This window comes from Corapipo altera, unplaced genomic scaffold (genome assembly GCF_003945725.1).
Source record: "Corapipo altera isolate COAL_440 unplaced genomic scaffold, ASM394572v1 57, whole genome shotgun sequence".
NCBI lineage: Eukaryota > Metazoa > Chordata > Aves > Passeriformes > Pipridae > Corapipo > Corapipo altera.
In genome coordinates this window covers 7,334,659-7,347,392 of record NW_020884905.1, presented here as the reverse complement: position 1 = coordinate 7,347,392, position 12,734 = coordinate 7,334,659, and the positions used below count along the sequence as shown (strand labels likewise).

Sequence of the window (12,734 nt, the reverse complement as noted above, 5' to 3'; positions counted from 1 at the left end):
GGGAATAGGGAATGGGGACTGGGTGCCAGTGCTGCTACCCACTCTGCTGTGTGACCCCAGGTGATGGTGGGATCAAGAGGATTGCCTCCCCTTGATAATGCAAAGGGGCCCTCAGTGATAGGTGTTCTCCAAGGCTCATCCTGCATCCTTGCAACCTCCTGGAGATCCTGCTTGTGGTCCTGGGATGTCCCCACCAACCCTCTCTTGTGGGGCTCCTGCTCCTCTCTCTGCTGCACAGCTCCAAATTCCTCTGACTGGGGGGGATTTGGCTTTGGAACAATCTTCCCAAGGCCAGTGCTGGGGTCCCCATCCCTGGAGGGATTTAAAAGGTGTGTAGATGTGGCATTTGGGGTCATGGGTCAGTGGTGCCCTTGGCAGTGCTGGGAGATGGTTGGATTTGATGATGTTACATGGCTTTTCTAACCTAAGTTATTGTGTGTGGGGAGCTGTGTGTGATGTGGCAAAAGCAAGGACTTAAATTACTAAAATACATTATTAGATTGATTTGCAGCCATCAAACATAAGGATTTGGGGTTTATGCCATTATTAATGGGGTGAGGGTGTAACTGACCCACCCCCCAAGGCACTGGTAGCTGGGATGTCTTCAAAAGCAGAGCTGCCAATGATGGCTTTGAGTGGGTCAGAAACCTCCTGGCAGGGCTGTCCGCTCTCTGTATTTCAGCCACATACAGTAAATGTCACTTTAGACAATTCCTGCCACGTCTGCTGGGCTGTTTTGCTCCTGGGTGACAATTGGCATGTGCCTATGTCCCCGTGCATCCCACTTACCTCTCTGTTTCTGTTTCCAGGGGACAATTAAAAGGAATTTATCCAGTAAGTATCTTCTGCAGCCTGGAAAAACAGTCAGCGCAGTTGAGGAGGAGGTGTTTGGGGGAGGGGGGGAAGGGAGTGGGGAAGGTTTGCTTTAAAGTGGTCCGGGCAGGAATGATGACACTCAAAAGTTTTCCTTAAAATGCCATGTGGGGCATCCTTGGGGTACCTGGAGTGTACTACAGGGAGTATAGTGTGCTATAGCAGTGCAGCTCCCTAGTTCAGTGCTCTACAGAAATAAATCTAAATTAAAAAGCAGATTCTTTGCTGGGGTGGGATGTGTGCCATGCTGGTGGCACACTGGGTGTGAGATCTCCTGCCAGCACAGGGTCTGGGAGGAGTGGGCAGGGAATGACTCTTACCCTATGCTGTCTGTCCTGTGCCACAGGTGAGGAGATCACGCGGCCCCGGCGCTCCACACCAACACCAGACCCTGCCAGGTCAGTACAGAGCCCCTCAGTGGGATTATCCAACGCGTCCATGTCCAGGCACATCGACCCAATGTGGGTTTTGAGCGTTCCATGGGCAGGTGAACATTTAGACTGGGCTGAATGTGTTCTCCTTCAGGTTTTGATCCTTTATCATCTACATCAAGGTAGGGCAAACCCAGAATAAAGAGCAAATTCACTGGGTATTTGTTACCCTACAACTATTACCAACCCATTAGTGAGTTGAGCTGCTCCAGTTTGGCTCATCAAAGGCACCACTGCAGCAACATCGCTTTTATAACCTTTTAGGCTCCTGAGACAGCTGAACATCTGTGTTTGGCTTTAAATACACTGAGAAAATGCAGGATGCAGCAGGCACAGGGAGATTTGGGTCCATGGGCTCTTTGTTGGATTCTGGAGAAGATAAGGCTCCCGAGAGACCTTAAAGCCCCTTCCAGTGCCTACAGAGGCTCCAGGAGAGCTGGAGAGGGACTTTGACAAGGAATGACAGGACAAGGGGGAATGGCTTCACACTGCCAGAGGGCAGGGTTCGATGGGATAGTGGGAAGGAATTCTTCCCTGTGAGGGTGGTGAGGCCCTGGCACAGGTTGCCCAGAGAAGCTGTGGCTGCCTCATCCCTGGAGGTGTCCAAAGCTGGGTTGGATGGGGCTTGGAGCAACCTGGGATAGTGGAATGTGTCCCTGCCCATGGCAGGGGGTGGAATGGGATGGGCTTTAACGTCCTCCAAACCAGTCTGTGATTCTGGCAGAATTGAGAGGCTGTGATGGTAGTGGTGCCCCCAGTTTCAGATGCACAGTGTCCATCCTTGTACTCCTATAAGAGCAGCAAGGACATCCACTCCTGTAAGCCACCTTGAGCCTGATCAATAGGGAGAGCTGACAAACATTGTGCTGGGGGGATATATCGATTTAGAAAAGCAAACACGCAAGTTTATATGGAGTAAAACCAAGTGTTACTGTGAATGTGCCCCAGGTAGCTGCAGGGCTCGACTCAAGGTGTGTTGGACCAGAGTGGGGTCCAGACCTTGACTATTTTTATTAATCCTTTCCCATTCAGTTTTGACTAATTTTGAACCAACTTGAACTGTCCCAGCAGCTGCTCTGGCACTACAGGGTTGGTACCACAGTGCTATAGCCAGTGCTACCACTGTCCTTCCCTTTTCACTGCCCAAACCCTCGTGTTTGCCCAGGTCTGAAATGTAAACACTACCTGAAAATATTCGTATTTGCTTCAAATTCTTGGTTTGAGCACAAACCTGATCCTCATGGCTCCTCTGTGCTTGTCTCATCCTGCAGCAAGAAAACAGGGGAGGATCCTGCTGCACTGGCTCCGCTCTTCGGGCCCCCCTTGGAGTCGGCGTTCGAGGAGCAGAAGCTGGACGGTGGGCTGGGGACATGGGTGGCATCTTCTGGCAGTGCCTTGGGGACAGCTGGCAGCATCCAACTCTGCCAGCAAGCAGGGCAGTGATAGGACAAGAGGAAATAATCTCAAGTTGTGCCCAAGGAAGTTTAGGTTTGATATTGCGGAAAATTTCTTGATGGAAAGGGTTGTCCAGCCCTGGCACAGCTGCCCGGGGCAGTGGTGGAGGGATTTAAAAGCCATGTGGATGTGGCACTTGGGAACATGCTGGATTGGACTTGATGTTCTTAGAGAGCTTTTCCAACCTAAGCAATTCCCTGATCAGGTTCCTAACCCTCCTCTTAAAGAAGGAAAAGACAAAGCTAAAGCTGAAGGCGAAGGGCAGGTGACAGAGTTCCCAGTCTGGGGTTAATACGGGTTAGATGGAAACAGAGCAAGTGTTTAAGTCAATTAGTTAATTATGTGGTCTGGGACAGATCCTGACAGGGAACAGCTAATGGATATCAAAATTATTGACTCTCAAATCAAACCATGGTTATACCAAGCCCCTCGATGCTCCCCAAAGTGTGGGGAGGAGTTTAACACCACTCCAAAACCTCAGATCTGCCTTCAGTGAAATAGCAGGATGCTGGATGGAGCTGTTGGACAATGCCTCCATTCTCGGGAAGATGCTATCTAAATAATGTCTTTTTTCCCCCCAAACCAGTGTTTGCTTGGCAGAGACACTTTGCTCCTCCAGGCTTGATTTTTCCCAGCTTTCCCAAAGTGCAGTGATCTTGCAAGGCTTGTTTTCCTCAAATAACAACCCCATTCACCTTCTGGAGCAGATTGTTCCCAGAGAGATCTCCTCCTCCTCCTCCCAGAGCCGGCAGACTCTGCTCCCAGGGAATGGCCACTGCCCTTGTAGCCTCGTTATGTCTTGTCATTTACGACTCCAGTTAATTCTTTTAATCAAAGCTATGTTTGCTTGCAGTTCTCTGCACACAGCCCCTCCAAAAAGTGCAATAAATTTAATTTACTTAGAAAATTTTTTCCCTACAACCTCTGTGAATATATTTGTATCTTTTCATTTTAATACCCAATGGGGTTTTTTTGCATATCCTAAAACATCAGACAATTTTTGCAATTAATACAATGTTTCCCTCCATGTAATAAGCCTCTAAATGCATCAATGGCATTGTTTTGTTTGTCAAGCAGCATGAGTGTCAAACTAATTGCATGTCCTGTTTCAAAATCAGGCAAGCTTTTAATTATTCACCATTATAGAACCCCCTGTCTTTAATTAATGAGAGGTTTGTATCACTGTTTGGTTCCTCTTTTCCCAAGCCTCAGATGAAGGTGTTTTGGTGTTCGGAAGAAGATGGTTAGTTTTCTCATTGCTTTAAAAGGTTTATTTATTTATTTTTGATTTTTCAGCTGCTCTAGATCAGCCTGAGATCTGGGGTTCAGTCCAGCCCATCAACACAAGTGTAGAGTCCCCAAAACTTCCGAGACCTTTTCCAACTGGAAGTAAGTGATTGTGCAGGTTGTCAATCAAAAAATAATATATACAGAAATCAGGACAAATATTTGACTTTTCCTCATCTAGACTGTGCAATTCCATAACATTTTGTGGTTTAGGGTGTTTTTCCCCCTGGCTTGACTTGAGCTGCAGTACTGCAGGATGGAGGAAGGAACGGGATTGGGTGAGGGATGGGATGGATGGTACTTGGGATGGGAAGGAAGGGTGGATGGTACTCGGGGTGTGAGAGGTTATGCACATCCTCCCTTAGGATATGTGCTGCTGCCACGAGAGCTGGGTTTCCAAGGTGAAACCTCTCCAGCCAGGACAAATGTCATGCTTGGAAGCTGTGGTAAAAGCCACGCTGCCTTCAGAGGCGAGGAATATCAGATCATGCGTGTTAATGATCTGGCTGGAGAGGTTGGAAACACTGGGGTTTTTTTGTCTGAGTTAACATATGGAAGATCAGCACAACCCCAAATCTCTGATTTTTATTGCAGCTTTCCCCATTGCCTGAGGCAGCTGGGGAACTGCAGCTTTTCCTCCTCCCAAGCTGCAAGGTCATTTTTTCCTCCTTTTCCTACTCTTCCCGCCTCACTACCCATGAGCCCAATGGATTTCATGCCAAACCCACGCCTGGCCCTGGTGCTGATGTGCCAAGGTCAAGGCAACGTCTGGGCACATCTCCACCTTCCAAGGGGACTGGGAAGGTGATGATGGAAACCACAGTACCTCATGGGCTGCTCCTCCAGGAGGTTTGGCCTTGGATCTGATTTGCATCTGCTTGGCAAAAATGCCTCTATAAAGCAGTACTGGTCAATTAGCCACTCTTAATTAGCCACAGTGTTCCTGTTCCCCTGTGTGCATCCTGGCTCCATGTGGGATGGGCACATGAGAAACACAGAGGCAGATCTGTGCCTCAGAGGCTACAAGTTTAATTAAAATGGTAATTCAGGAGTTTAAAATGTGTGAGTACAGTCTGAGAATTAAAAATGGGGGAAATAAAATTCATAAAACCCAGTAAAAATGGCATTACACTGACAGAGGGCAGAGATAGACGGGATATTGGGAAGATATTGTTCCCTCTGAGTGTGGTGAGGCCCTGGCACAGGTTGCCCAGAGAAGCTGTGGCTGCACCATCTCTGGAATTGTCCAAGGCCAGGTTGGACGGGGCTTGAAGCAACCTCATCACTGTCATATCCCCCATTCCCAGTAAAACTGTGTTTCCTAAGACACTGTAACTGAATTTATTCCCCTCTCTGCTCTCTTGCAGCTCCTCCACCGCTCCCACCGAAGAACATCCCGGCCACACCGCCGCGCACCGGCTCCCCCCTGCCTGTGGGAATAGGTAAAACTCAGTGTGTGCCAGGGCACAGTCCTGGGAGATCTAGAGCCTCCAGGGGTGGTGCTGGGTGGGGGGGTGGTTCCCCATGGCTGCGTTTGGGACACAGATTTGGTCCTTGTGCATCCTCTTCCCTTTGTATTTGTAGAATTCCAGACTGATTTAGGTTGGAAGGGACCTTGAAGTTCATCTTGTTCCAGCCCCTGCCATGGGCAGGGACACCTTCCACTAGAGCAGGTTGCTCCAAGCCCTGTCCAACCTGGCCTTGAACACTTCCAGAGATGGGGCAGCCACAACTTTGTGGATGCTGCAGTTGGGGTGATGCTGTAGAAGCAGCACAAAGATGCCTTTGGCCCCCAGGTTTGTGTCATCCTGGTGAAATTAATGTTTTCTCCACTCTCCCTGACTTTGAGATCAGTCACTCTGGAAATGCAATGCAGCATAAGCTTTAATGTCCTGCTCAAAATTGGGAATATATAGAACCCTGTTACCACCTGAAGCAGCCCTGAATGGTCTGTGCTTATGGAATAACAGGGCAGTGTCTGCCTGTGTCAGGGAGCTGCTCCTGCACTCCCTGTCCCCCAGATTCCTACTGCTACCAGGGCATGTGGGAAAAGCCCCTCCTGGTCTCACAGCCTGGGCTAGAGAAGAGAGAATGGAATGGTGCTGGGAATGAAGGACAACCTGAGGACAGGGAGGGAAAGGGATTGGTTGCAGCCAGAAAACATAAAGTGCTTATAAGTATATAATTCATGGTGCTGGCAGGGTGCCGTCTGATGGAGCAGCAGGATTTGAGGAGGGGATACAGTGCCTGGCCTTTAGATAGGGCACTGCATGGGGACAGACAGAGCACCTTGGGATGAAATTACCTTTCCATGAAGAAATCCCCTGCTCTGACCTCACTGCTCTATCCATCAACATCTCATTCATGCTCCCATATCTTGATTTTTTCCTATTTATTGGAGCAGCCAGGCTGGCAGTGTCCATCTCCATACATTGATTCAGCCACAGGAGCAAATGTCAAGCCCAGCCACGTGTGTTGGGCCATTTGCTGGGCTCTGCCTTGTGCATCATGTAAAGCAAGAGGCTGAGTTCTACATTGTTTGTTTGAGAAAAATTCTCAAAAGTTTATCCCAAATGTAGAACAGCAGATGGCTCCCCCAAACATGGGAGCAGAGGTGGGGTGATGCTGGCACAAGGAGCCCAGAGGGCACGTTAGTTTTAGGATCTCCCTTCCCTGGATATGTAACGTTTGGCTGATGGATCATCTCTGTGTTGGTCATGGAGTCGGATGGGAATGTTGGTGTGTGGTGGCTTGGTTAGTGAGCAGAGCTCTGAAATCCCCTGATCTGCTGCTGCTTGTGACTGAAGAACATTCACCCTGTCTGCATCCTGTGCTGCAAACCAGCATGTTCAAGTATATATATTTATACGTGTGTTTATAAATATATATATATAATGTGAGGTGTGCCAGAGCGCTGAGTGCATAAGTTTAATATCTGCTGATAATCCAGAGTGATGGTAAGGACATGCTGTCATTTAAAGGACATGTAAAGGCTGTAACTTTTGGGATGATATAGTACTGTTGGATGTGAGTGATGGAGGAGCAGGGCTTGGCTCATGGTGCATGTTTACTCATCCAGCCTTTCGACCCAGTGTGGTTCATTATATGTTGCACATGGCCTGATGTAGAACTTTGTTGCACATGAATTATATTCCCCAGCAGCTTATAAGAAACCATGTTTTTAGAGCATCTCCTCTAGAAGTAGCTGGCACAGAGCCCGTAGAGAGTAGTGCAGCCCTCGCTTAATGCCAAGTGTAAAATAACCTCCTCTGACCACAGGAGGGGACCAGGCAGCAGCAGAGCCCAAAAGGGACAAACTCCCGTCCATCAATGACTTGGACAGCATTTTTGGCCCTGTGCCGTCCCCCAAATCTGCTGCTGCGAACGCAGAAGACAAGTGGGTCAATTTTTCTGATCAATCCCCGGAAAACGCGGCTCCAGAGTTGACGCCCCGGGAAAAAACGGGATCCCCGCCGGCGGCAGCGGCTGCTCCAGCCAATGCTCCCGCGGCGGAGCCCTCCCGCCCGCTGCCCTCGCCGCTGCACCTGGAGGAGGTTCACAAGAAGGTTTCTGAGCACCTGAAGGATGAGAACGTGGAGCCGGTGGCCTCTCCCAAAGATTTTGGGCCGGGACAGAGAGCGACCCCGCCGCCCCCTCCGCCACCCACCTACCGCACGGTGGTCTCGTCCCCCGGACCGGGCGCCAGCACGGGCAGCACCAGCGGTACGTCCCGCGGCCGTGGCTGTGCTTCGGGGGGGCCCTGAGCGCCTCCGGCGTCCCCTCCCGCCTGGCTGTGCCTGCGCCCGGGCCCGTCTCGTGCTTCCACGTCCGTCGTCTGCCCTCCGCCTCCTGTGTCCTCCCCCTGCTCCTCGCTGCGTGTCTCGTGGTGGGATGGGGCTGATGATCTTTCCCCAAAGCTCCGGAGAGCCGCCCTTCCCACCTCTGCCGTGCACGGAATTTGGGATGGGGTTGCCATTGCTGCAGCTCTGTTCTCAGTAGGTTTGAGTAAACATAGTCAGAAATATTTCAGGCAAATAATCTGAGCAAGCCTCAGCTCTAGAGTCCTTTAAATCTGTTGCAGACAGGTCACCACACACTGTCACCCACCCAGCTCACAGGTAGCACAGGTCTGGACAGTGCTTGGTCCTTTTTGGCTCTGAGTGTAAAGAGCCAGGAGAAATGTCTTCCAGGGTGAGCCTCTCCCAGGGCAGAACCTGATTGGTCTGTCTGGCAGGTGCTGGCTGCCTGCTTAATTATAAATTATTATAAATTATAAATGTCAGTGCCCATTAGGGCAAATGAGCTTGGTGGAGGTCAACTTACACACACTTTCTGAGGGTGTTTGAGGGGCTGTGACCTGAACCTGTTATTTTAGGGGCTGACCCCCAAAGGTACTTACTGGACACCTGTGCTGCCATCCTGCATCCACCAAAGTTATTTTTGAGGGAATTACCCTCTCAGGGCTCTGAAGAACCTCCACCCAGGTGGGGGAGGTGAGGGGTGTGTTGGGTGTGCAGCCCCCAGACCTGTGCCCCAGCATGTGACACCAGCCTCATGGAAGCTTGGGAGCAGTGTCATTCCTCTGGGTTGTCACCTACATGGAAGGGGTGTGGAGGGGCTGCTGGGGGTGTCCCACCCTGTGAGGCTGGTGCTGCAAGTGTGGCTTTGCTTCAGTGGTGGTGGCTTTTCTGTGCTGGGAGGGTGGGAATCCATGTGGGGGCTGCTAGTGGCAGTGGTTGGAGCTGGGACTTCTGGAGTTTGGCAGCAGGAAACAGCAAGATTCTTCCACCATGCTCTCCAACCTCATGCCAACTGAGTAGCTCCTTGTGGGAGTGAAGAGCCACAGGATGGGGACATGTCAGGGCTCCCCATGTAGGGATGGATGGAGGAGCTGTGTCTCCAAGAAGATCCATGTCTCTTCTTCAGGAATTGCCTCCTGTCTCAGTCTGGACTGCTTTGCATCCCACTGTCACCTCAGCCTTCCCCAGTGCAGCAAGCTGGAAAATGCAAAGTGTTAACATACCCACAGAAAAATTGTGCAAATATTCCAAAAGCTGCATCCTCTGGCAGATGGATCCAGCATCCCTCACACTCCTCTCCACCTTTCCAAGGCCCCTGGTGCTGCATTTGGTCCTGGGCCTGTCCGGTTTTCGGATGCTGTGGAGTAGAGCCATCCCAGGATGCCCTCCTGCCTTCACATCCCATGGGAGCCTGGGCTTGTGGGTGTCACTGAATCGGGGCTGGGGATGGGTGTAGAGTCATCATGGAATGGTTTGGATTGGAAGGGATCTCAAAGCTCATCTCATTCCAACTCCTTGCCATGGGCAGGGACACCTTCCACCAGACCAAGTTGTGCCAAGCCCAGCATCCCAGCAGGCTTCTGATCTCGTGCTTATTTCCACACACTGCCATGGTTTCTTGTGGCAGGAAATACCTATTCTGGGATGGAAGCCAATGTCTGGCAGGTCTCTGGCTACCTGGTGGTCACAGAACACTCCCTTGAAGGCTCCATCCTGCCACACTCGTTCAGTGCCGCAAGGCTATTTTCCCTGAATAATTCCTATTTTATCAGGCTTTTATTGGGATAAGTAAGGAAAAATTCAGACTCTGATTCCCAAATTAGGCTTTTAATTAAAAATGGCTTGTACTTTGGAATTGTGCCAAAGAATGACTGGAATTTACTCCATTTAAACAAGCCCCTCTCTTGGCTTAGCCTGCTCTCCTTTATCTCCTGCTTATTTCTATAGATCTAGCTTTGGTCTTTCCTTAATCTGAACTATCACCCAAAAAATGTAGGAAATTGTTCTCTTGTAAGTTGGAAAAATAAAGCCAAAGTCCTTGTCTTATCATCAGTCTGAGCCAAGCATGGAGCTGCTGAACTCCATGGAGACTAGTGGCAAATGCCGTGTCAGTTGTCCTGGGAATGGGGTCTGAATTTCCTCCCACTCCTTGTGCCCCTCATGTCATGGTGCCATCTCTGACTGCTCTGTACAACACCAGTTATTGCTGAACATCTTTGGGAAGGAATTTCTGTGCATGGAGCAAAAGTCTCCTGTATATTCTGTAAAGCATTGGTCAAAATTTCCATCTGATTACAGAACTTCCCTTACACAGCAGGACAGCAACCGCTGGGGACCATGTGAACCCTGAGATCAACACCACTTGTTCTGCAAGACTCTTCCAGAGTCTTGGGAGATGTTACACTCCTAGCAAAACTCATAACCTTCCTGTTCTGCCCTCTCCCCTCTTGCTGGGACAAGGCTTTGTCCCTACTACCCACCGTTTCCACCAGTTGTGCCAGCCCTAGAGCTGTGGCACCAGCACCAGCTGCTGCAGGGCTTCAGCACCATATTCCTCCTGCCTACATCTGTTTTTTGGGAAAGCCTTAAGTCTCCTCTGATAACAATTTTGCCTAAAGCTCCCTGGCTGAGGGAGCGGGATATTGGACAGCCCCTGTGAGGAATTCTTCAGCATCAGCAGTCCTGGAATGCTCTGTGCCCTGGTGTGGGGCTGTGGCCATGGGGAGCTGTGTGGGGTGTGCATGGGCACCCCTGGGTGGGTGGGGGATCTGGGGTGGGCAGCGCTGTGGGCACTGTCTGTGTGGTGCTCATGGCTCCTGTTTGTTGCAGGTTCCTCGTCGCCAGCTCGCCCTGGAACGCCACTGGCCACCTGTGGCACCCCCCCGCCACCGCCCCCCCGGCCCCCCTCCCGGCCCAAGCTGCCCCCCGGCAAGCCCCCCGTCGCTGATGTGGTACGTTGGGAGGGAGCGAGGGGTGGTGGGTGGCATTTCCAGGCCTGACACGGATAACAGAACAAGTGACTGGTGGGGGCTGCCAGGGCAGGTTGGGGTTTTCTAGGATTTGTCCACTTCCCAGGGTTCCACCTGGGAAGGGCTGTAACTGCTTCTGGTTGTCCATATTACGTATCTGGTTATCACACACGTGGTTATCAGGTAGCCCAGCCTGGTAATGCCAAGCGCAGGGAAACCACGGTCTGCAGTCATGACAAAAAGCAAAGAATGGGGTGGGGCAGGAGTGGGAAGGGTTTAGGGGTAAAGCAGTGTGGATCCAGCTGTCCTGGGAATGGTAGCTGGCTCAGGGGGATGTGGCAATCTTTGGTGGGACTGCCCAGCAATCTTAGGTGGGGTGTTCACCACCACGCCATCTGGGCTGTGACATTCTGTCCTGCCACTCCAGGCTGCTTCAGGTAGGTTGGGAGAGTTTTTGGATTCACAATTTGAACAAAAAAATTGTTTCTAAAGGACCCATAAGGACCTGATAAGCTGCTCCCTGGTGAGATGACACCAGATGGCACCGCTCCCTTCCCAACACTAAGTGCATTCCATCCATCCCGCGGCCTCTGGAGGTCCCATCCTCAGTGTGGATGGGAACTTCAAACACCCAGGCCCACGTGATGGTGGGGATCGCCTCTCCAGGTCTTAGCTCTAAAAGAGCTAAAGTCATTCCCTTTACTCCTCTGGGATGCCAGCAGAGCAGCTGGCTGGAGTTCCTGATGTTCACGGCTTCAGGGAAAAGCTTGTTTGTTTGATGCAAACATGTCTGTGTTTTCTTTAACCTTGTGTTATTTTATGTTTTTCTACAGTCCAGGCCTTTTAGCCCTCCTATCCACTCATCCAGCCCTCCTCCGATAGCACCTTTAGCCCGTGCTGAAAGTACTTCTTCCATATCTTCCACCAATTCCCTGAGTGCAGCCACCACTCCCACCGTTGGTAAAAACATACAGCTCTGCTGTTCTTTCACCTTTCTACCTCTAAATGTCCTTAAATGATTCTTGAAGCCTTTCGATTTGCTAGATTATTCTTCGGGTTCACATTAATTACTTTTCATCAGTTTTTTTAAGTGAAAAAAGGGATTTGAGGGGGCATGATGCATCAGGAGGGTGATGCTGACTGGCAAGCTTTGGGGCAGCTCCATATGTTGTGGAAAATGGATGTTTGGTGGAAGTCAAGGTTATCACCAAGGGAAATATATCATAAAATGTAGTTGTGGTCTGTAAATTTGAGCAAAATAAGGGTTTTTTGCAGGAGATGCTTGTGCTGGGAGGGGGGCTGGAAGCCAGACCTTGGGGTCTGGGAGACAATTTTAAATCTTTTTGAATGTCTTAATTTTGCACTTTCCTTTAAAGTGGTAGTGGGAAATGGGGTCTTGGAAAAGACTCTTCCAAACCATTTAGCTTGGCATGTCCTAAGGCAGAATAAAGAACTGCAGTTTTCTTTTGGAGGAATGTCCTGAAAAACATGGGGTTCGCCAAACCCCCCGGGTGCCTGAGACAAGCAATGGGAATAAAGTCTGGCTGGCAGCTCCCAGGCTCCAGGCATTGGGTCTCCCTGTGCCTCCCTCCTCCATTCCCTCTGTCCCCACCTCCCTTCCATCCCGGTTGCTGGCACTCCGTCTTCTGCCATCACTGCCATCCTACCTGGCTACCAGCCCTACTGTTCCTCGCTTCCTGCAGCTCCATCTTCTCCAGGATCTCCTTCCTCCTTTTTCTTTTCTTTCCAACCCTCCAAAAACCAGCCTGGCTGGTTGGTGTGTGCTTAGCCGCTGGCCTGGCTGTGGCATTTGTCACCAGCTGTCACCTCACAAGTGGTGGCATCACCACGTGTGATGGCTGGAAGGTGCTGGGTGTCCTGAGCCATGTGCCAGGCGCTGTCCCCGCGGTGCCAGTGGC

The 12,734-nt window shown here is 50.7% G+C and overlaps 1 protein-coding gene across 3 annotated transcripts in view; it reads left to right on the top strand.

Moving 5' to 3' along the window:
- SGIP1 (SH3 domain GRB2 like endophilin interacting protein 1) overlaps nt 1–12,734 on the top strand; it is a 50,743-nt gene that overhangs the window by 24,132 nt on the left and 13,877 nt on the right. For all 3 annotated transcript variants that reach the window (XM_027651704.1, XM_027651703.1, XM_027651705.1), the window contains exons 9-16: nt 810–834; nt 1,220–1,271; nt 2,576–2,661; nt 4,056–4,148; nt 5,414–5,488; nt 7,326–7,769; nt 10,676–10,797; nt 11,649–11,775. In XM_027651704.1, the coding sequence (XP_027507505.1) occupies nt 810–834; nt 1,220–1,271; nt 2,576–2,661; nt 4,056–4,148; nt 5,414–5,488; nt 7,326–7,769; nt 10,676–10,797; nt 11,649–11,775 (1,024 nt within the window). The remainder of the gene's footprint in view (nt 1–809; nt 835–1,219; nt 1,272–2,575; nt 2,662–4,055; nt 4,149–5,413; nt 5,489–7,325; nt 7,770–10,675; nt 10,798–11,648; nt 11,776–12,734) is intronic.